We start from the raw sequence: 20,560 nt of genomic DNA, 5'->3' as shown, positions 1-20,560 counted from the left end.
TATCTAACTTTATTAGTTTTAATATTATAGTGAATTGACCTTATATCTAACCTTAAGGTAAAAACATTGTGTTTTGCTAAAACTATAACCTTCAAAGAGAGTTATAATTGTATAAATTACTAATCACTTGCTTTAAAATTAAAACAAAAAACACTCAAAGCATGGAAACATTCTAGCATCATAAATTCATAACTAATGAAACAAACATAAATTTACTATATTATGCATTTATAAAAAAAAAATATGTGTAATACATTCTCTTAATAAGTAAATAATTATTTATTTAATATATAATAATATTTTTATGTAGCTATACAATTAAATAAAAGTATGTTAAATTAATTAGTTATCATAACTACCTGGTACATCCCAATTGAATGCCATACCAGGCCATAATACTGGTTTCTTCATGGAACAAAATTTGTCAAATTCAGACTGCAATTTATTTTCAAGACATTCAATCTCATTTATCTTCGAGCCATAGAATTCTATTGGATTAATCTCATTTACCTTGATTGTACTGGTACATTCTGTAAACACAAATTATCAAATGATTCTTTTATTTAGAAAAAATTACAACTAAAAAAATCTCTTACAATTTAATAACTATTCATTGAACCGAAACATACAATAGTCTTGTCAATGGCAGCATAAAAACAATTTGTAACTCTATGCTCTTAATGATAACAAATGCTCAAATTTGGTGTATTATATATTTATATTACATAGGACATAATAACCAAAATAATTATTTTAAAAAGGTGTGTACCATATTACCATCACAGTAATTTACATACTTAAAATTATCTCTATTTATTATTTATATGAAAATGATAGGAATGTAAATAAATTTTCAAAAGAAAAAACAATCAAAACTGAAATGAAACTTTATCACCCTTATAAATTACATACATACATTTGATTTGTAATACAGACATCTATAAGTTTAAATTTATAATATTTTATCTACTTCAAGGTTTCTTAGTATTAGTAATAGATTAAATTTATCTTCTAGAGTTCTAGAGAAGTGGAGGACTGGAGGCAATATCCTTTTGGTTCAAAAATTCCACTTTTAACTATTACCCACTTAGACCTATACAAAGAGAAAAGCATGTATCCAATAGTAAAATGTGAGGATAAAAATTTAAAATAAATAGTTATATTAAATTATTAAACAATTTAAAACAAAATTAAAAGTTTGTCTCCCTATCTAACTATCTACAGAGGTCATGCTTATAATTTATAAACATTCTGAACTTCTATACAAATTTTTGAAAATTATTTTTAGGTAGTTTATGATGTCTAGAAGTGGGAATTGCTCCCATGTACCCAATATTCTAATTATTTACATTGCCATACAAATTTGAATATTTAATTGTAAATATACTAAAAAAAACAATTAACAAATCATTACCATTTTCAAAACTTGGTGAATTGCACAATCCGTACTCTTTGTCAACTTTTCTCTTTTCTAATTCTATAAACAATGAATAATACCCATCTATTATACTTCAATCTATAATATAATAATATTTTATTTACTAATTAAATCATTATAATAAGTTAACTAATAGATATACCAATACTAACCTACTTTTTCTTGATGTTACAATGTTTTTTTAGAAAACTTTAAATATTCTAAATCAATATCAACACTGCTATCGGAAGAATATTCACAAGCATCGTATTCATTTTCATTGGTGTTAAAAGTTCTACAAGTATTAATTTCCTAGGAAATAAATAAAAAACTACAAATATAATTTAAAAATCACAATCATAAGAATTTTATCGCTTTTCACAAAATTAAAAACCATTAAACACTAGTAAAACGAACGACGTTCCATAAATTTAAAATTAGATGACAGATATCAGAAATGTGTAATTTATTGAAGCAGAGAATATCGATAAAAACATACTATAGTTTCAGTATTGATTGGTGCCGATGATCCACTGCTATCCGTTCCTCTAGCCCCTGAAATTCGATAACCCCAATCGATTATGTGCTCGTAGTTTTTCCAAAAATTCAACAAATTCTGGTCCATTTCTTTTACTAAAATCAAATAAAACTTAGAAATATTTAAAATATTGGGATTTGGAAATAGAAAAGACCGGAATATTTGAAAAATTTACTTTGACAACGCTTATCATTTTATATTTTTGTCGGTATCTCTTAATAGAAGATAATATATTCTGTGGGACTGTAGTATTGTACTATAATATAATTAAAAATCTGTAAAATTGAATTTTAAATGTGCTCTACTAGATATTTGAAACGATTAGTCCACTGTTAGAAATTGATAACCGTATATTTTATTTATTCAGTGACTGTATGTCAAATTAATTTTTGTCGAATGTAGATTTAGAAAACGATATAAAACCATACGACAAATGACCACTATGGCTTTTTGTCGGGTTCTATTTTGTCGTGCTTCACATAACTATAACCGCGGTTCGCGGCGCAATATTCCTATACCATAATATGATGCATTTTTTCTGACATGATTTTTAAAACGTCTTTGGTTTATACATTGACGTTATCACTGATACATTCAACATTTGTTGTTCTTCTCGTCGAACATCATTCTCTTTCTCTTGTAGTTCATTCGTCGTGTTATTAAAACGTTTATATACAATTTGGAAAAATGGTAAGTAAAATTTCATCCGTTTTAATCTTAATGTACAACAAATAAAACTTATTGTTAATTTTATTATGGCGTCTACTACTTACATAGTTCTATACATTTCTAAACTTTTTAGGATATTAAAGGTCTTGTGATATTTTCAAGTCGCTTTCCTATAAGCTATAGTCTACGACCATGTATTTCAAAAGTCCATTTCTTAAGTTAATTGGATCCTACCGCATATAAAAAAACATTTTTATTTTTGATATACCGATTTGGTATTCACTGACCACAAATTCTGTTATAATAACGAATTTTTCAATAAAATATCCCTTGTTGATCTCCCTAAGTATAAAAATTCTTTTTTAGTTTCATATGTCAATGTACTTATTTAGAAAACTTGGCGTTTGTTGTAAAATTATGACATTTTATTTTAAACAAGGTTAAATAATGTTCAATTATTAAAATTCAATATCTTATTAACCTGTTTTTATTCTATTGTATTCATATTATTGGAATAATTTTTATAAAACCTTTAAAATAATTTCAAATATTCATTTTGTCGTTTTTCTTATAATACTTAATTGTATTCTTAATGACAGTAACTTATAAAAGTACATTTAATTATTTTAAATAGACTGTATTTATATCTTATTTTATCACAACATTTGTGATTTCAGGTGAATGTACCTAAACAGAGACGTACTTACTGCAAAAAATGCAAAGTACATAAGGTACACAAAGTAACACAGTACAAAAAATCCAAGGAACGTCAAGCTTCTCAGGGTCGTCGTCGTTACGACCGAAAACAAAGTGGTTTTGGTGGTCAGACTAAGCCTATTTTCAGAAAGAAGGTATATCAAATAATACCATTAAATAACAAACCAATTAGTTTAAATCAAATATGAATTTTTGTTTACCAGGCTAAAACAACCAAAAAGATTGTATTGAGGATGGAATGTTCCGAATGCAAATACCGTAAACAAATCCCGTTGAAACGTTGCAAGCATTTTGAATTGGGAGGTGACAAAAAACGAAAGGTAAAAAAAATTATTAGTAAAATGTAATTCTTATAAGTTAATTCTATTTATTTTATTTTTCAGGGACAAATGATCCAGTTTTAAGTCTAAACATTTTTTTGTTACTTTTAAGACCAATATATAAGTGCATACTGCAAATTGCTTTTTTTATTTCTAGTTAAAATTTCTTAAAATTGTCCTCACTGTTGTGTTTCCTATGACATTTCCTTTCAATAAAGTATGGTTTGGTTTAAAAAATTGTTGTTTACAAATAATACATCAACATTTTAAGTGGTTTTTCATTTTTGTAATTATTAGTGAATATTATTCTAAACACTGTTGTAATAATACATTTTTGACAGTATTCTACTATTCTATAAACAATTTTTTAATAGATATAGTGTGATAAAGGTATTTTTATATACATATACTAGAATATATATTTTTGGTTTTATATTACATAATTAAACATTAGTCATATGCATTGTCCTATAAAAGTAAAAATATGAATAATTAAGTCAACATTTACAAAATAATATTTCATGAGCTAGGGATTGTTTTCATGTAGAATTTTAAAATGAATAGTTGTGAGATAAATAATGTTGATTAATGTAAAATGTACAATCAGTGGCGGCCCAAGGCACAGACAAACTGGGCAGTCGCCAGGAGCGTATTTGTAGGTGCTCTAAAAATTGTTAAAACATGATGTTTTAGTAATAAAAAAACATTTTGATAACAGTTTGTAATAATTACATTTCTTTATAATAATAAATTATATTTTAAGGGCGCCATAATATCTTGTGCTGGCACTGCTTTCTATTAGCATGTAGTAAATTCTTGTATTCAACTACATAAAATAGAAAACTATCAAATTTTTACATGAGAACTATTAAAAATTGTATTATAGTTATTTTTTTAAAAAACAATTTAATAATGAATTACTAAGGAAAGAAAATTGTGTAGCTTTTTGTGCCTCTTGTTTTCTCTTTTCTGTTAATGTGTTTTGTTACAAAATATTTTATAATGGTTGATTGATGATAAATATAAAAAAAAAATTATGATGTCTATAAATATTTCTTACTTAAATAAAAAAATACATAGTAATAGATATATATTAAGGTATCATAGTTCGTGGTAATAATGTAAAATAGATAATATATATTATCAGTGATTAAAATCAAATTTCTTATCACAAAACCAAATTAGGAGTCTTGGTGAGACTTGAGAGTTACACTTCCAAACGTTAAATGTTGTGTGTTTGTCTATATGAATTTTGTCTAATTTCAATAATACATAATTTTTAGTTTTTAATTTTACTTTAGCATTAATACCATTTCTTCAAACAAATAAAAATGGAAGAATTTAAAAAAGTAAGTATCTCATAAAATATTTTTAACTGACTTTTTATATTCTGTTTTTCCCTGGTTGTTTTAGGTTCCTCCAATGGAACAACGTCAATTAGTGACGTATATTAATCATTTTATTACATCCACAGTAACATTCTTAAACGATTTCATGATACACTGTGAAGCCAAAATGATGAAATCCGAACAACGCTTACAAAAAATTTCAGCATCTCTGTGTATATTAGAAACTAAGGTACAACTAAACTAAATATTAAACAACACATTTAAACATAATATAATATGTGTTTTAGTTAAATTCTGTTCCTGAACTTCAAGAACTCCATCCACCTCAAATTCAAACAAGTGAACCTTCTGGAAATCATTTAAAAGATAATTTACATAATACTGAAATAACCAATGAACATAATAAAACTGAGATAACTGATAAACCTATTAGAACAGAAACAACAGAAAACCCTAGTAAAACTGAAGAAAATAATGTATCAGAACCAACTGTTATTAATGAGAATACTAATGAGCCTACCGTGGATCCAACAATATTAAAATATCGTAAAATGATTCAATTTGGTGTGCCTAGAGGCGCTGTTGAATTAAAAATGGTCAATGAAGGACTAGATCCAAAACTATTGTGATAAATTAAATATTTATGTATCAATTATTATATATAAACTTATAATTTTTTGTGTAGGGGCTTATAAAGAAAACATTATGAAAATCATTTTATTTTTTTACATAAACATTATATTATTACCACATAATGGATAACTTAATTGTATTTACACCATTTACAATACTTTATTAAAAAAAAAAACTAGAATCCTGTAAGGTGTTGCAATACCATTTTTATATTATCAAAGATTTTTTTATGTAATAATAATTTTAATAATATATTTATATTTTTGTTCTATGAAACCATTACCCTTTCACATACAATGTCTTCTCCATAAATATACCATTATTGTGTCACTTGTGATAAAATAATTAATAATATTATTCTTATAAGACTTATATAATGATAAATTGTTATAAAAAAATAATTATTATTAGTTATTACTTTTTACCTACCTATTTGTTATGTTTAACTTGTACTATATTTTAATATAATTATACATTTTTATTTTTACTAAACTGTAGATATATTTATGCTTGGAGAATAATTTGAGAAGTTTCTTCAAAAGAAATTTTATAATTTTGCTCATGTCTGCAAAATAGATAGAGACAAATGATTTAGTCTTATTTTTTATTTGGTAGTGATTTGTATTACCGATATGTAATATAAATAATGGTTCCTTGATAATAACTGTACATAGTTTCTTGCGTAATAACTAACATTTTATTTCACAAATATCATAAGTCATAACTAGAGAATGGATTTTTATATTTTTACTAAGAGTATGAAGTTCCAATTGGATAAGCTTTCTTGACAATTCATTTTCCTATGAACTATGATATACAAAATTTGTTAGCACATAAAAATGCATATTTCAATGTTTAAAAAGCTGGCTAAATGTTAAAAGACCTCCCAAGCCTCAGCCCTTGCCAATTGCTATGTGTGCAATAATTAACGTACCAATCACAGAATACTGTCTTGTACTAGTTTTACGTTTTACACATAGGTACTTTATGAATTATGTTTAAGCCTAAAATACATTAGAAATTGTTTTATTCAGTGTCAGTGTTTAGAAATATTTTAATATGCAAAGATTTTTTTCTCGCATTACTTACTTAGTTTGATTGGAATTAAATTATCTATGACATTATCACTATTTAATAAATACGATTGCAAATGTACACATTCTGAGTTTCTAACACGGGCTTAGTCTATGGTTTCTGACGAAAAAAAAATCATTTGTTTATATATTTGGCAATTTCTCAGATAATTAAGTTAATTCAACTATTTTCAAAGAATTTAAAAATGTAATTTGGATATTAAATTTATAAAATTTGGAAATTATATATAACCATAAAATGTGTAAGTATAACATTAAAAAATTTGCTGCCTCTCAAACTTTGCCGCTGTAAGCACGTGCGACATGCCTATATAGTTTCTATATACTATAAATACACCACTGTTAATATATAATATATTATATACACACACAGTGTTCCGTGAAGATTAAACCATTGCCATATCTCTTGAAATAATGGAAATATCATAATTCTGGTTTTTTAATAACTAATAAGGTTCACAGGGACAAGAACTACATGTCATGTTTTAATTTATTTTAATGTTTTATTAAAAAAGTTAAAATATATATTTTTTTATTAAAAATTGAAGATGATCTTATGGTAGAGTTAACTTTTCTGAAAATATTGACGTTTCAACATTTAAATTTCATTGATCTCCTGATTTTTAATATTTTTTCTAGTTTCGAAAGAAACAGTGAAAGCGTTCGCTGACACGCGGGCTACAAGTTTGATACAATGATACCACTATCGTATTTTCAGTTTTTTTCGAAACTAGAAAAAATACTAAAAATCAGAAGATTAATGAAGTTAAAATGTTGAAACGTCAATATTTTCAGAAAAAAAGAACTGTACAAAATGGCTCTTATATTTATTACCAAAATATTTAAATTAAATAAAACATGAAATATTTGTAGTTCTTCTCCCTGTACCCTGTGAATCTTTTTATAAACCAGAATTATGATATCTTCATTATTTCAGGAAATATCGCAATGCACACAATGGGTAAATCCTCACGGGACACTTCGTATAATAAAATAATTAAAATATAGGTGTTTTATACCCATTCCAAATTTCCAAACTACTAAAAATCTAAAAGTGTTCGACAAGGCTGCATTTTCTCACCTATCCTTTTCAACATCTACACTAAAACAGTGTTGAGAAAGACACTCTAGAAATGGAATAGTAGAGTAGTTATTGTAGGTAGGAATAGATCAATAATTTGCGTTTAAGAGAATCTTTTGGACGGAAAAGATGACAAACATCTCAATGTTAGACTTGCTAAATGTAGAAATAAAACTGGAAGTGGTACGTATATATAAATAGAAAATCTTAAGGTTCTTTGACATAGGCAGAGCTTAGTAAATTAAGTTGGGGGCTCTAGTTCCAGATTACTTAATGAAAATAATTATTAATAACTTCCTATTTAGTTAGAAATAATCTAATGTTTATGTATTGTAAAAACAAAAAAATAGCCAGCGATCAGCGGGTGGCAGCTAATTATATTTCAATACAAATCAATGATCAAATAAACTAAAATGTATTAATGTATTGCATAGTAATGCAATATTACTACAAATACAAAAATAAACTGTAAAATAAAAAAAGTGATGTAAATGAAATAACTATAACTGTTTTATTAAATACCAATTTTAAATTGTAGGTAAAAAACAAAATTACTTTTATGATGCCCTTTAAGTAGTATATTTGTGAATAATTATACAAAACTGTAGATACATACCTAAGGTGTATATATTTTGGGGGTGCTAATCAGAAACTTAGGGGGGCTTAGCCCCCAAAGCTCTCCCCTAACTCCGCCTATGTAATCTTTGGTAATATCATAGGATGAGATGGATCGATCTCGAAGAAACTGAAGATCAAATGAAAGATAGAGAAAAATGAGTTTTGGGAGAACACAATATAGTAATATTTGTAATGAAAGTTTGTCAAATAGTCTTGTTACACCTTATAAGTATATAGCTAACTACGCATAAATAATATGTATTACAATGTCTAAACAACTCTTTAACAAATAATAATAAAATCTGTTAATCGGCAGTAGAAGGATTCGCATCCGCCGTATAATAATATTAACAAATAATAACAATACTTATCATGTTAAATACTAAGGATCAGATTATCTACCAATCTACCTACTAAAAATAAAATTATCATATTGTTTGAAATGCTGGATAATTATGAATAGGTAGATAATGATTAATAGGTTTAGTACTTAATAGTTAATACTTATTTAATTATTAAGTTATACGTGATAATACGTCAACAATTATTGTAGTAATACTGTTATTAACATAGTAAAACAATAAACGAGGACACGATGTGTCGAGATAATACCAATTTTCATATAATGATCTGTATGAAAAAAAAAGACGATTATAAAGCATACTATATAGACCTTAGAGTAATATATACATATCCATATATACTAGATACTTATTTTGTATTTATTTTCTATTTAACTAGGTACTATATATAATAATAATTAACCAGTAGTTTCCAACCTTTTTCATTCTACGCCCTCCATGTAAATTTACTAAAATCTCATTCTCCCCCTCCTTAAATTAGAATTTAGGCGAATTTTTTTTGTAAGCAGTACAAAATACAAATAAATCATACAAAATAACTATATATTAAACAATATATAACTATTTACTTTTATTATTTTCATAATTTTAAAAATGTATTATAAATCAACTTACGAAGTAAATAGTAATAATATTAAGTATAAGAAAAAATGTTTGAATACAAAAACAAAAATAATAATATAAGTAAATTTAATGAGAAATTTATAATATATAATTGTTATCGATACCCGATAAACTGAAAACTAATATAGTGATTTCAATTTTACACATTGTAAAATAACATAATTATTTTCGTAATTCCATCATCACTATATTCCCCCCCTTCCCCGAGCAGACTCTAAATTCGTCCCGGTTGGGGACCGCTGTAATAAACAATTATGTATAATTAAATAATATACGACATATTTTGCAACATTAGTGAAATTATCATAAAATATTCAATCATAGCGCATCATATGTCATGTTACATGGTGGATTTTGGAAACTACGTTCTTATAACTACAAATTACATGTTTAAAGTTATAATGATCTACTAAATTGATTGGACTAGAATTTTAACCAATATTAATTTATAATTACTTTTTTTATCAGAAAATGAAATAAAAAAAGCGTTAAAAATTTCTAAGTTCTTAACATTTATAGATTTTTTTAAATTTTAGTTATGATTAGTGGTAGAACTGGATTTAGAAAAGGACCCAATTTGGGCCTCCAAGCCTCCACATAATGGATTTTTTTTTCAAATAAATTTATAAAAATCACAATTGAAATAAAAATATTCGATTATACATATTATCTAAAATTATTAAAATACATGCATAAAAGCTACCACTAAGGATGGGCCTAAGATTTCTATACATTCCTAAATCCAGTAATGATTATAGATAGTCTATATTTCTATAATACCTACTGCCGTTTTCGTGTAATGTCTATATACATTGATTTCGATACAGGTTTGAAAAATTCTATGGTTATTTAATATACTTATCAGTTATCATCAATATAAATACAAGTACAAATAACCTAACCTAACCTCGAAGTCGAAGTGAGTTTATAAAGTAAAACGAATAATTTAGAAATTCATATTATTCTGTCAGTCAGTGGACAGTGTCAGAGAAAAATAATAGGAACAATTAGCTGTTTGTAATATACTAATATAAACATAGATTTTTCAATATTCAAAAATGCGATAAACTTTTTTTAAAGCTGTGCTGCTTTCTTTATAAAAATTATACTGCATCAATTTTGCAAACATTTTTCAGTACTCAATAATAGATGTATATAATCATCTAGCGGATACTCCAAATAAAATAAAAAGATAACTCATCTGAAAAAATTATATGTGACGACTGACGAGCAGAGGAATCAGCAGTTTCTAGTATACCAATAAAAATAATTCAAATTTCGAAAGAATTACTGTTTTACCGACTCCAAACCTAACCTTCGGTTTAATATACACTATCGCTATGTGTCATGATATCAAATCTGTGAGTAAAGCAATGTATTATGTACAATCATTGATCAACAAAGAAAATATTTTCCTGTACTTCTAAATTCTAACATCATTAAATTATGCGACAATGTATTACAAGTAACAACTAAGACTTTTAAAAATGATACAGCTAGGTAACTTTCATGTTTAAAAATCAACAGTTTATTAATGATCCGGCTGATACAAATTTTATTTTCCTTTTGACTGTTATGAAAACATTTCGTTAATAAAACATAATTCGCTATCAGTACCTAAATAATTATATTATAATATTATCTATTTACCTCGTAATCATGATATTTGGTACAATGATACATAAAATGATGATTATATAATGCTTTAAATTCTGATAGAAAAATGTGGAGTAGGTACATTAGATCCTATAGGCTTTTGTTAATCATAATATATATTATATTATGACTATATTGATTATTAAAAGTTCACATGACTCCATGAACATTCTTTCTATCATATATATCGTTTAAAAACGATTCTTTTTTTATATTTTTGATATATTGAGCTATAACATTCGCTTATCGAGTCTTTGATTTACCTAATGGACGTTTTTTGTTTATTTCGTTAACTAAAACTTTTTTAATATTATTATAATATTTAATATTATATTTTTTAATATCAAGAATTTAAAAATGTGGAACAGGTTTAGCTCACATCACGCAATTTTTTCGATTTTTTTTTTTTTGAAACATGTATTTCAACGAGTTAAGAACGTTGGTGTAAAAGCGAATTTGCGCAAATTATCATTTTGGAAGTTATATCCTTCCGAAGTTGACGATTTTACGCTATTTTTCTGGCCACGTGCCGCGTCTATAACAATTTTTCGAATTTTAGTACACTTGAATAATTTTACTTAGGTTTTAAAGTAAAAAACCTGCCAACAATTAAATGTCAAGTATAATGGCTTCCTAGTTTCTTCGCCAACCGGCTCCGAGACCAGACTCGGTCCTCCGAACCACGAATTAGATGGGAGCTCGACCCCCTCCCCCCCAGGGGCTGAAATAGCTAACCTGTGGAGGGAAGGTTGGCGATCCCTTCATCAGGCAGCTAGTAACCTAACAAATAATCCTAACCTATACCTACCAGTAAAATAAAAAAGTAATCACCATCTACAACCACTAGCCCCAGTGGCCCAGTCACAGCTGTTGTACACCTGGACAGTCGATCGTGTTATGATTTCATAATCATTCAAATTCATTAAAATATGTAAAATAAATTGAAAAATTCGTTATTTTGTGTTACATTGTGCGCATGCGTAATAGCGTAAATTCGCCAACTTTAGAAGAGTATATAACATCCAAAATAATCATTTGGGCAAATTCATTTTTGCACCATAATAGTTATTAACTATTTGAAATACATATTTCGAAAAAAATAAATTGCATGGTAGTCGTAGCTATATATAAATTGCAATTATGCCAAAAATGCTAACAATATTAATGTGACAAAATTAATTTACAAATTTAAGAAAACCATTTTCAAATAAATTTCTTGACGAATTCTGCAAATATGTTTTTTAACATTTTATCGGATAAATAGTTACTATACGTATGTACTATATATTTTATTAGCAAAATGTTGATACTTTTGATCATAAAAAAATAATAATTAGTATTTATTACGTAGTGTATTATTGGCATAATAATGCACATACTGTAGATACTATACTACTACATATATAATATACTACATACACATGTGAGCGGTTAGCTAGAATGCTCCGCTGTTTAATTTATACACACACCACATACACTGACACACTAATGAATAATGAGTAATGATCGCTTACTATTTTTTTATAGTTAATAGTTAATATACACATATTTACTCGACCCCTTAGATAAATGATTATAGGTATATTGAATATTTGAATGGTTTGTGGTACCTACTATTGGTACAATAGGTATTCCTAACTACATAAGGGTTTTAAATGTTTTTACATTTATCCAATAGTTTGGAGATAAAGATAATTATAATAATTCTTAAAAAAAATTAGAAAGTGGTGGATACTTTATCTTGGAAAAATAAAATTATGATCACACTAATAATATTATGTGTAATGTGTGTATTATAATTTTACGTACCTGATAAAATGCAATCCCTATTTTTTGTAAATTTTGCTACCACACACTTTACCATTTTTTTTAATTTTAACATACCTAGACAAACATATTTTAAGGGTTGTAATTAGTAAACATAAACTTTTTATTCGTCTATTTGTCATTTGCTACTGCACACAAAAATAGGGACTGAAAAAAAATGACTAAAATTTGATTTTGGCTGGCTAAAATCAACCGTTTTCTAGACAGGTTTTCGATTACTCTTCAAGTATAGGACAAATCGTGTGACTTTTCAACGGGTAGTGAGTAGGGTACCTACAGGTTTTCGGATCCGTCTGACAGTCTGAGTGAGTCGCAATTTGGAACTGCGGTCGATTATGGCTCGATGGTTGATGCAGTCATACACGGGACGTCTACAGGATCGTGACGATCGTTCACGTAGAGAAGTGCATATTGTCTAAATCATAATTCATAGGCCGAGTGTTACTTTCACGGTTTTTAGTTTATGGATTTTCACGCGCAGTGTCAACCGTTTCAATTAATTGTTTTTTAATTATAATATTTAAGCGGATAAATCAAATCAGTCCCGGGGGCACCTGCATTTAGTCTCTTCCATGCGAATACCGCTATCACACGTTACGGTTTATCATTTTTCAATATTATAAACATCAAACAAATGTTATGAATTATATTTTTTACTTACTACAACAACTTTATACCTACTAGCAACTAAATTTATACTATTCATAGTCGATTTACTTAGATTAGCACTCAATTTTATTATGTAATTATTAATTAATAATAATAAATTAATTAAAAAAAAACACAGTTTACTCTTTTACGCCCATTATATTTACCCGCTGAAATGGAAGACTCGCCTTCGATAGAAACCGTATACGAAGCTATTTACGCGCTCTACAACCAAAACACTAACCCTGCCGAAAAGCAGCGAGCCTCGAACTGGCTTAACGAAATGCAGAAATCGGTACGTGACACATCGACCAAACACTGCAGTAAAACCGAAAACCAAAATTTTAATCCATCATATTTTGTTCATCATACCAGGTATACGCATGGAAAATAGCTGATGAATTGTTGGCCAGGAAGGTGGACCTGAACTCGTGTTATTTGGCAGCACAGACTATGCGATCCAAATTACAAAACTCCTTTCATGAACTACCTCAAGATTCACATGCGTCATTACGAGATGCCTTACTGAATCATCTGTCAAAATTAGATGATACCACTGACGGTGTAATTGCTACACAGGTATCTCCTAAGTTTCAAATATATAATAATTTATTTTGATTTGTTTCTAAACATTATTTTTGTGCTCAATTGAAACATTTTTGTATATTAGTTGTGCGTTGCATTGGCACACTTAGCTCTCCAAATGGGTTCGTGGAAGAACGCTGCTGTTGATATTGCTTCACGATATAATTCACTGAAAACATGTTTCATATTAGAGTTGTTGACTGTGTTGCCAGAAGAAGTCAATTCTCGAACTTTACGTCTGGGTGCTAATCGTCGATCTGAAATTTATACTGAATTTAGTGATAACTTGCCAGCTGTTAATCAATTATTAGAGCTGTGCTTGACATCTGAAGCAAATGATAATCTCATCAAAATCCGATCGTACAAATGTTTTGCATCATGGTTGAATATCAGAAGTGTATCATTATCACAAGTGTGGCATAGCAATGTGCTATCAAATGCGTTTAATGTGTTGAGTTTTGATGTAAAAATTTATTTAATATTTAAATTAAGAAATGTATGTAAATATATCTATTTTTATGACAGGAATGTAGTATGATTCAAGAAGCAGCTGCAGATGCAGTGATTGCATTTCTCCAAAATCTAGAAGATAATAACAATCAAGATGAAATACAAATTGAAATTATAAATTCAGTTAGTAGATTAGAGCAAGCTTACATGATGTCAGTTACCAATGAAGACTTGGATCGGTATGTTGCATGATCAATTTGATAAATGTAAATTTATGTTTAATATCATGTTAATTTTATTACAGAACTGTTAATTACTGTAGAATATTCACTGAGTTAGCAGAATCACTAGTAATGACTATGGTAAACAAAAGTTTAGGATCTAATGGTCTTCCACATTTCTCTATAAAAGCATTAGAATTGGTTATTTTATGTGCTAACCATCATGATTATGAGGTAAATAGATAATATTTAAAATGTAATTACTAACCCAATTATGTATTATTAACAAAATGTTTCTACTAGTAATTATTTCTACTTATAACTCAATAACTGGCTATTAAGTCAATTTTGTTTTTAGTCAAATTCATTATAATTTGTGTCTAGGCAAATGTCAATATTTCGTATTAATAGTTACCTTAAATAACATTATTTTCTTTGAAAGTTTTCTCGGTTCTAAAACTTGATAAATTATCAGTTTTATATTTCTTTAGAATTTTATGAGATGTTTAATTCATGTATATGTATCATTATTTTTTTCAGGTTTTATTAATAACATTCAATCTATGGTTTAGGTTATCCGAAGAATTATATAAAATAAATAATGTAGTTTTAACTGAAATGTTTAAACCTTATTTTGAACAATTAATTGGTGCTTTATATAAACACTGTATGATTGATACAGATCATGTGAGTTTTAATTTATTTTAATTTAATTTTGTCATTTGTAACTTCAATATGAATTATTACATTTCAGGAAGGTCTATTGGATGAAGGCACAGAAGACTTTGCAGATTTCAGAATGAAATGTTCAGATTTAATTAAAGATGTAGTATTTATAGTCAGTTCATCAGCTGTTTTTCAACAAATGTATATGCTCTTACAAACAGCTTCTGTGTCTAATGTCACTTGGGATCAAATGGAAGCAGCACTGTTTATTATGCAAGCCATTGCTAGGAATATATTGCCGTAAGTCACTATTAATTACCCATTTTAAACAATGTGATTTATGTTTATAACTCACATAGACATGAAAATGAAGTGGTTCCGAAAGTGGTTGAAGCTATCCTTAATATGCCAGAAACTGTTCACATAAACATGAGATACACTTCAGTGATGCTGTTAGGAGAATTATGCGAATGGATATCACATGAACAACATTCAGAAACTTTAGGTATTAAATAGTTAATAATTACATAATTCAAAAATTATCTATAAACTATTAATGACAAATTATTAATTAATGATAGATAAATAATATTTAAATTTAAATTATTTTATCATTTCAATGTTACTATTTTCAGAACCAATATTGAATTATCTACAGTATTGTTTACGCCAACCAAATCTTGCTGCTGTCACAGCAAAATCTTTACATAGTATTTGTACTACTTGCCGACATCACATGGTCAAACATCTCAGTGGGCTTATTGAAATCCTTAAAGTGGTTGATATGCTGAATTTACCGAATGATGTTGCGATTGGTTTATTAAAAGGTTTGTAGTAGATTATCTATTAATTAATAATTTCTGTTGATTCATTTTTACTTTTCTTAATTATATAAAAGGTGTTGCTGTGATTGTTGCTGAAGTTCCCGAAGAACATGTATATAAAGCAATTAAAGAAATTTGTGGGAGACAGTTAAGTCCATTATTAGCTTTAGTTGAGGTAAATTTGCTGTTAGTCTAATATAAATTTATAAAATAATGTAATTACATAGTTATTTAATTTTATATCTTTATTCAGTCTACATCAGAAAAAACTGTTCCTGAAACTAATACTTCTACGGACCCAATATATTGGTTGGATCGTTTATCAGCCATTTTAAGACATTTAGCAACCAAATCAAATAATGAAAAAGACCCTTGTGTAGTTGCTATTGTTGAAGTATGTTTTAATATTAGTTTTAAATTTTCTTTTTTATCTTTTATTATTTTATTTAATGATGTATTATATTTTGGTTAGATGTGGCCATCTATGTCAAAAATATGCACTAGATATAAAACCGATTCACGTATCACTGAACATTTTTGTCGGTGTCTTCGATTTATGATTAGGTTGGTTAGTCGATCAACAACTGCACTTTTAGCACCAGTTGCTCAACAAGTAAGTGCATTTTATCAGGAAATCAAACATAATATGTTATGTACAATTATATTATGTAGATGGCGTATTTATACAAAGAGCATCATCACAGTTGTTATCTTTATATCGGTTCAATTTTGGTTGATGAATATGGTTCCAAATATGACAACCCACTTGTTATGACACAATGTCACTCACTCCTATTAGAAATGATAGACGCATTCATTGAACCGGCATTCCGATTATTTAGTGAAAAAGATGGACTCAGAAACTATCCAGATACCGTTGATGATTTCTTTCGATTGGCGTGCAGGTAGAAAGGAAATCAGGACCCTAATGTTTAAGAAAATAATTACTTTATTTTGTATTTTTATAAATTACATTTTAGATTTATTCAAAAACTTCCAATGCCTTTTCTTCAGTCTCCGGTACTTGAAGTAATCATTAGGTGCAGTATAACTGCTGTTTCATTGGACCATAAAGAAGCTAATGCATCTGTTATGAAATTTCTATTAGACTTATTATTATGTGGAAAATCAAGAAAAGTAAATGATTTGTTTTTATTATCATTATTATTTATAATGATTAAGAACTATATTTAATATTTGAAACATAATAATATGATGTATACAGGACAATATCAACAATGAAGAATGTAGACAATATGTTACCTCAATAATAAATTCAATTGGTGAACAATTAATTGACAATTTAATTCAAGCGAGCGTTTTCTCACTTCAAACATACATGTTACCTGATGTGATCGACGTGATTATTGAACTGATGGCTTATGATAAAGTCGTAAGAATTTATTTTTTGTATGAACTTTATAAATAGATGATTTGATTTTCTAAATGCTATAATATTTATATAGCAAACATTAAGATGGTTAACTGGAGCAGTTGAAAAATTACCAAAACAAAACTCTGCCGGTTTAGTTACAGCAACAAATGAACAGTGTCTACAATTTTTAAACTCTTTTCATAGGTAATTATTACAAAATATATATAATACAGTAGACGCCGCTTATAAGACTCACTTTGGGACCAGCACATATTTTGCTTTAATTTTAATACTTTAACACATATTACATAATTATTATACATACTTATTATTGAATAAATTTAATAATCCTGATAAAAAAAACTAAAATTATAATAAGTAAATATTACATACAAAAATATTATAAAAATTATAAAGATTATATGTATAATGTATTTATTATTTATTTTGAAAAAAAAATTGTAATTTTAGTTTATTTTTTATTTTGTTCTAATATTCCGAAAATCTAATAACGATAATCGTTGCAATAAATGTGAACTTTTATCTGCGATAAAAATTATACGTTATAAGGTACCAACCAGTGGCGTAATTTGTGGTATGCAAGGGTGTACAAATGCATCCCATGAACAAAATTATTGTTATTTGTTTTATATTATAATTTCTATAAAATTATTTACATTTACACAAAATGTGTGTTGAAAAATATTCATGGGATGACAGCCATACGAGTGACTGGTATTACTTTAGATTTTCAATATTGATTTTGCATCCCATAAAAAAATGTGAAATGACCCCCTGGTACCAACAGAAACTAGAAATAATCAACACAAATATTATTTAATTTTTCAATACCAATTTATTTCTAAATTATAACCAAAAAAGTTTATTTTCTACTATTTATTTTACAAAATTTAAGTCTTATAACCGATTTTTTTTTAATGTATTTTGATACGTCTAGACCGTTCCAGATGATTTTGAATCTAATAAGTGACTGAATCTTATATCCGTGAGTCTTATAAGCGGCGTCTACTGTATTATACAAAAAAATATAATAATTTATAGGTTTATTTAATATAAAAATAATTTAAATATGCCTTGTTTTAGTTATGAAAATGATGGAGAGCTATGCCGTTCATTACGGGAATTTTCGCGATATTTTCGGTAGTGTTGACTATGATTAATATATTAAAATGTTTTAATGTTATTCAGTTTTGACCTTGCTGTTTAAATCATTTTGTTTTGAATTTTTAATAATTCACTCCATTTGATTGTGCTTATAGTTGTGAAAAAACCTAAGTTTATGTTCAATGTTAAATCACTATTAATTGCAGTATAGTTGATATACTAACTAATTATCATGTATAAATAAATTATCATTGGTTGAACATTTTTCACTTACCTTTTGTGTGAAATGTTTATTATTGAGTAAAGTACAAGAAATATCTAATAATTTTCCTTTATTTATTTACTAAAATAAATAAATCAATTAATTTTAATATTTTAATATTTGAGCATTATGCCAAAAATGTAATTTTAAATATCTAACATTCTGTTCAGTTTTAAAAATGGTATTTTTCTCTTGTCTTTATTTCAACAATAAACATTCAGGTTGATTTTTTGTCTGAAAAGTGTATCCATAGAGTAGTGAGAGGTAGCAGTGTCTACCTCAGTCTTTAAATTGACCATTGTATATAGTTTGAATACCTAATTGTAATTAAAGTTTTTTGTTTTTAAAATTCATAAGAATATTGTATTACTGTATTATTATTTATTTAGCTACCAAAAATGTGTATTATATGATGATATGATTATTTTTAAATTCCCGCTGGGTCCGTAAAATGCTATGGACGATAGGAATATGATGTCTAAAAGTCTTTATTACTTTAAAAGTGTACTTAAGTCATTGTGGCATTGAAGTACATTTCATAAACTCAAAAAAGTATTCAAAACTATAGATCTATTGTATATGATATCTACGTGGCCATGCCTAATAAAAGTACTTGTATTATTTACCAATACATTGTGTACTGTGTATTATTAAAACATTATAGTCCAGAAATGGTGAACCTATGACATGCACACACTCTTTTAGTAATATACGCAATTGTTTAAAAAAAAAAAGGCAACTGATTACAATATTATCAATAAGGTACATAACAAGTTAATAAATTTAAAAATAAATATTCAAAATAGTGTTTTAATAACTATTTATGGAGCTCCAAGTATGGTTGGTAAACATTATGGATTTATTTAACTTTTTTCTAATGAAATGTTGGAATAAAAAAAATAATCAACGGTAATCGACTTCCATTGTATTATATGCTAAGAAACATTAGTCTACAATGACTTAAAAAAATAATGGAAATTGGAAGTTATTCACAGATTTTACTGAAAAGTCAAGGTAAAACTGTTATAACTATTTTTAAAAACATTAGTTTGACTTACTTTATTTACAATGTTTGAATTTACTTATAATATGTGCGAAGCTTGCTGCGAGCAGCTATTTTCTAAAATGAATTCAATTAAGGCCTGGTGCAAAAACAATTTAGGGGCCACTATAAAAAAAATTTACTATATAATATTTTACCTTTATATTTTTACTAAAAATCAAATGACATTATAAATTTATAACCATATTTTAACATATATATATATAAATTATTTATTACATAAATATATATATGGAAATGTTAAATAAAGCAAAAGCAAGTACATTTTTTTTAATTATTTTATTTAAAACAATTTTTTTTCCTGATTTTGTGTTGGCAAAATTGTCAATTATCTTCTCAATTTTTAGAGTTTTGGTTCGTTCTTTAAGATTCTGAACGGAGTGATGAATGTATTGATTTTACAATGATGTATGTTTTTTTTTTATTTTTATGTCTG

General features: G+C 26.9%; 3 protein-coding genes and 1 long non-coding RNA gene across 6 annotated transcripts; 3 read left to right on the top strand and 1 right to left on the bottom strand.

Annotated features, from left to right (window-relative positions):
• Positions 1 to 443: 443 nt before the first annotated feature.
• On the bottom strand, positions 444 to 2,360 carry LOC113554564. Of its 2 annotated transcripts, XR_003405280.1 has the most exons (5): positions 2,131 to 2,360; positions 1,917 to 2,050; positions 1,591 to 1,729; positions 1,415 to 1,477; positions 444 to 530 (listed from the first exon to the last, which is right to left on the bottom strand). It is a non-coding gene; the product is annotated as an uncharacterized LOC113554564 (long non-coding RNA). The 2 variants fall into 2 exon arrangements; XR_003405279.1 differs by lacking the exon at positions 2,131 to 2,360 and having other exon boundaries at positions 1,917 to 2,122.
• A 144-nt stretch (positions 2,361 to 2,504) lies between these two features.
• Positions 2,505 to 3,811, top strand: LOC113554563 (60S ribosomal protein L44). The gene is made up of 4 exons (XM_026958462.1): positions 2,505 to 2,645; positions 3,302 to 3,475; positions 3,545 to 3,661; positions 3,725 to 3,811. The coding sequence occupies exons 1-4, from the start codon at positions 2,643 to 2,645 to the stop codon at positions 3,743 to 3,745; spliced, it is 315 nt and encodes a 104-aa protein (XP_026814263.1). The 5' UTR covers positions 2,505 to 2,642; the 3' UTR covers positions 3,746 to 3,811.
• Positions 3,812 to 4,871: 1,060 nt separating this feature from the next.
• Positions 4,872 to 5,934, top strand: LOC113554353 (WASH complex subunit 3). Of its 2 annotated transcripts, none has more exons than XM_026958165.1 (3): positions 4,872 to 5,010; positions 5,136 to 5,239; positions 5,298 to 5,934. In XM_026958165.1, the coding sequence occupies exons 2-3, from the start codon at positions 5,156 to 5,158 to the stop codon at positions 5,637 to 5,639; spliced, it is 426 nt and encodes a 141-aa protein (XP_026813966.1). In that variant the 5' UTR covers positions 4,872 to 5,010; positions 5,136 to 5,155; the 3' UTR covers positions 5,640 to 5,934. The 2 variants fall into 2 exon arrangements, with proteins under 2 accessions (XP_026813966.1, XP_026813965.1); XM_026958164.1 differs by having other exon boundaries at positions 4,993 to 5,010; positions 5,075 to 5,239.
• A 7,794-nt stretch (positions 5,935 to 13,728) lies between these two features.
• LOC113551816 (transportin-3) lies at positions 13,729 to 19,420 on the top strand. Its single transcript, XM_026954320.1, has 17 exons — positions 13,729 to 13,848; positions 13,929 to 14,132; positions 14,224 to 14,601; positions 14,664 to 14,827; positions 14,893 to 15,043; positions 15,350 to 15,496; positions 15,564 to 15,775; positions 15,835 to 15,980; positions 16,111 to 16,302; positions 16,374 to 16,474; positions 16,553 to 16,693; positions 16,772 to 16,912; positions 16,972 to 17,204; positions 17,280 to 17,436; positions 17,525 to 17,692; positions 17,766 to 17,878; positions 18,779 to 19,420. The coding sequence occupies exons 1-17, from the start codon at positions 13,729 to 13,731 to the stop codon at positions 18,837 to 18,839; spliced, it is 2,829 nt and encodes a 942-aa protein (XP_026810121.1). The 3' UTR covers positions 18,840 to 19,420.
• Positions 19,421 to 20,560: the final 1,140 nt, after the last annotated feature.

The sequence above is a fragment of the Rhopalosiphum maidis genome, chromosome 2 (assembly GCF_003676215.2).
Source record: "Rhopalosiphum maidis isolate BTI-1 chromosome 2, ASM367621v3, whole genome shotgun sequence".
NCBI classification, from domain to species: Eukaryota; Metazoa; Arthropoda; class Insecta; order Hemiptera; family Aphididae; genus Rhopalosiphum; species Rhopalosiphum maidis.
This window is presented reverse-complemented; position numbering and strand designations above follow the sequence as displayed.

Excerpts from the sequence above, each read along its gene's own strand:
- LOC113554563 (XM_026958462.1), top strand. Across the intron at positions 3,476-3,544 it reads AGCCTATTTTCAGAAAGAAG|GCTAAAACAACCAAAAAGAT; the intron begins GTATATCAAATA and ends TTTGTTTACCAG. Across the intron at positions 3,662-3,724 it reads GAGGTGACAAAAAACGAAAG|GGACAAATGATCCAGTTTTA; the intron begins GTAAAAAAAATT and ends TTTATTTTTCAG.
- LOC113554353 (XM_026958164.1), top strand. Across the intron at positions 5,240-5,297 it reads TGTGTATATTAGAAACTAAG|TTAAATTCTGTTCCTGAACT; the intron begins GTACAACTAAAC and ends TATGTGTTTTAG.
- LOC113551816 (XM_026954320.1), top strand. The coding sequence starts at position 13,729 with ATGGAAGACTCGCCTTCGATAGAAACCGTATACGAAGCTATTTACGCG. Across the intron at positions 13,849-13,928 it reads TTAACGAAATGCAGAAATCG|GTATACGCATGGAAAATAGC; the intron begins GTACGTGACACA and ends TCATCATACCAG. Across the intron at positions 16,913-16,971 it reads TAGCACCAGTTGCTCAACAA|ATGGCGTATTTATACAAAGA; the intron begins GTAAGTGCATTT and ends TATATTATGTAG.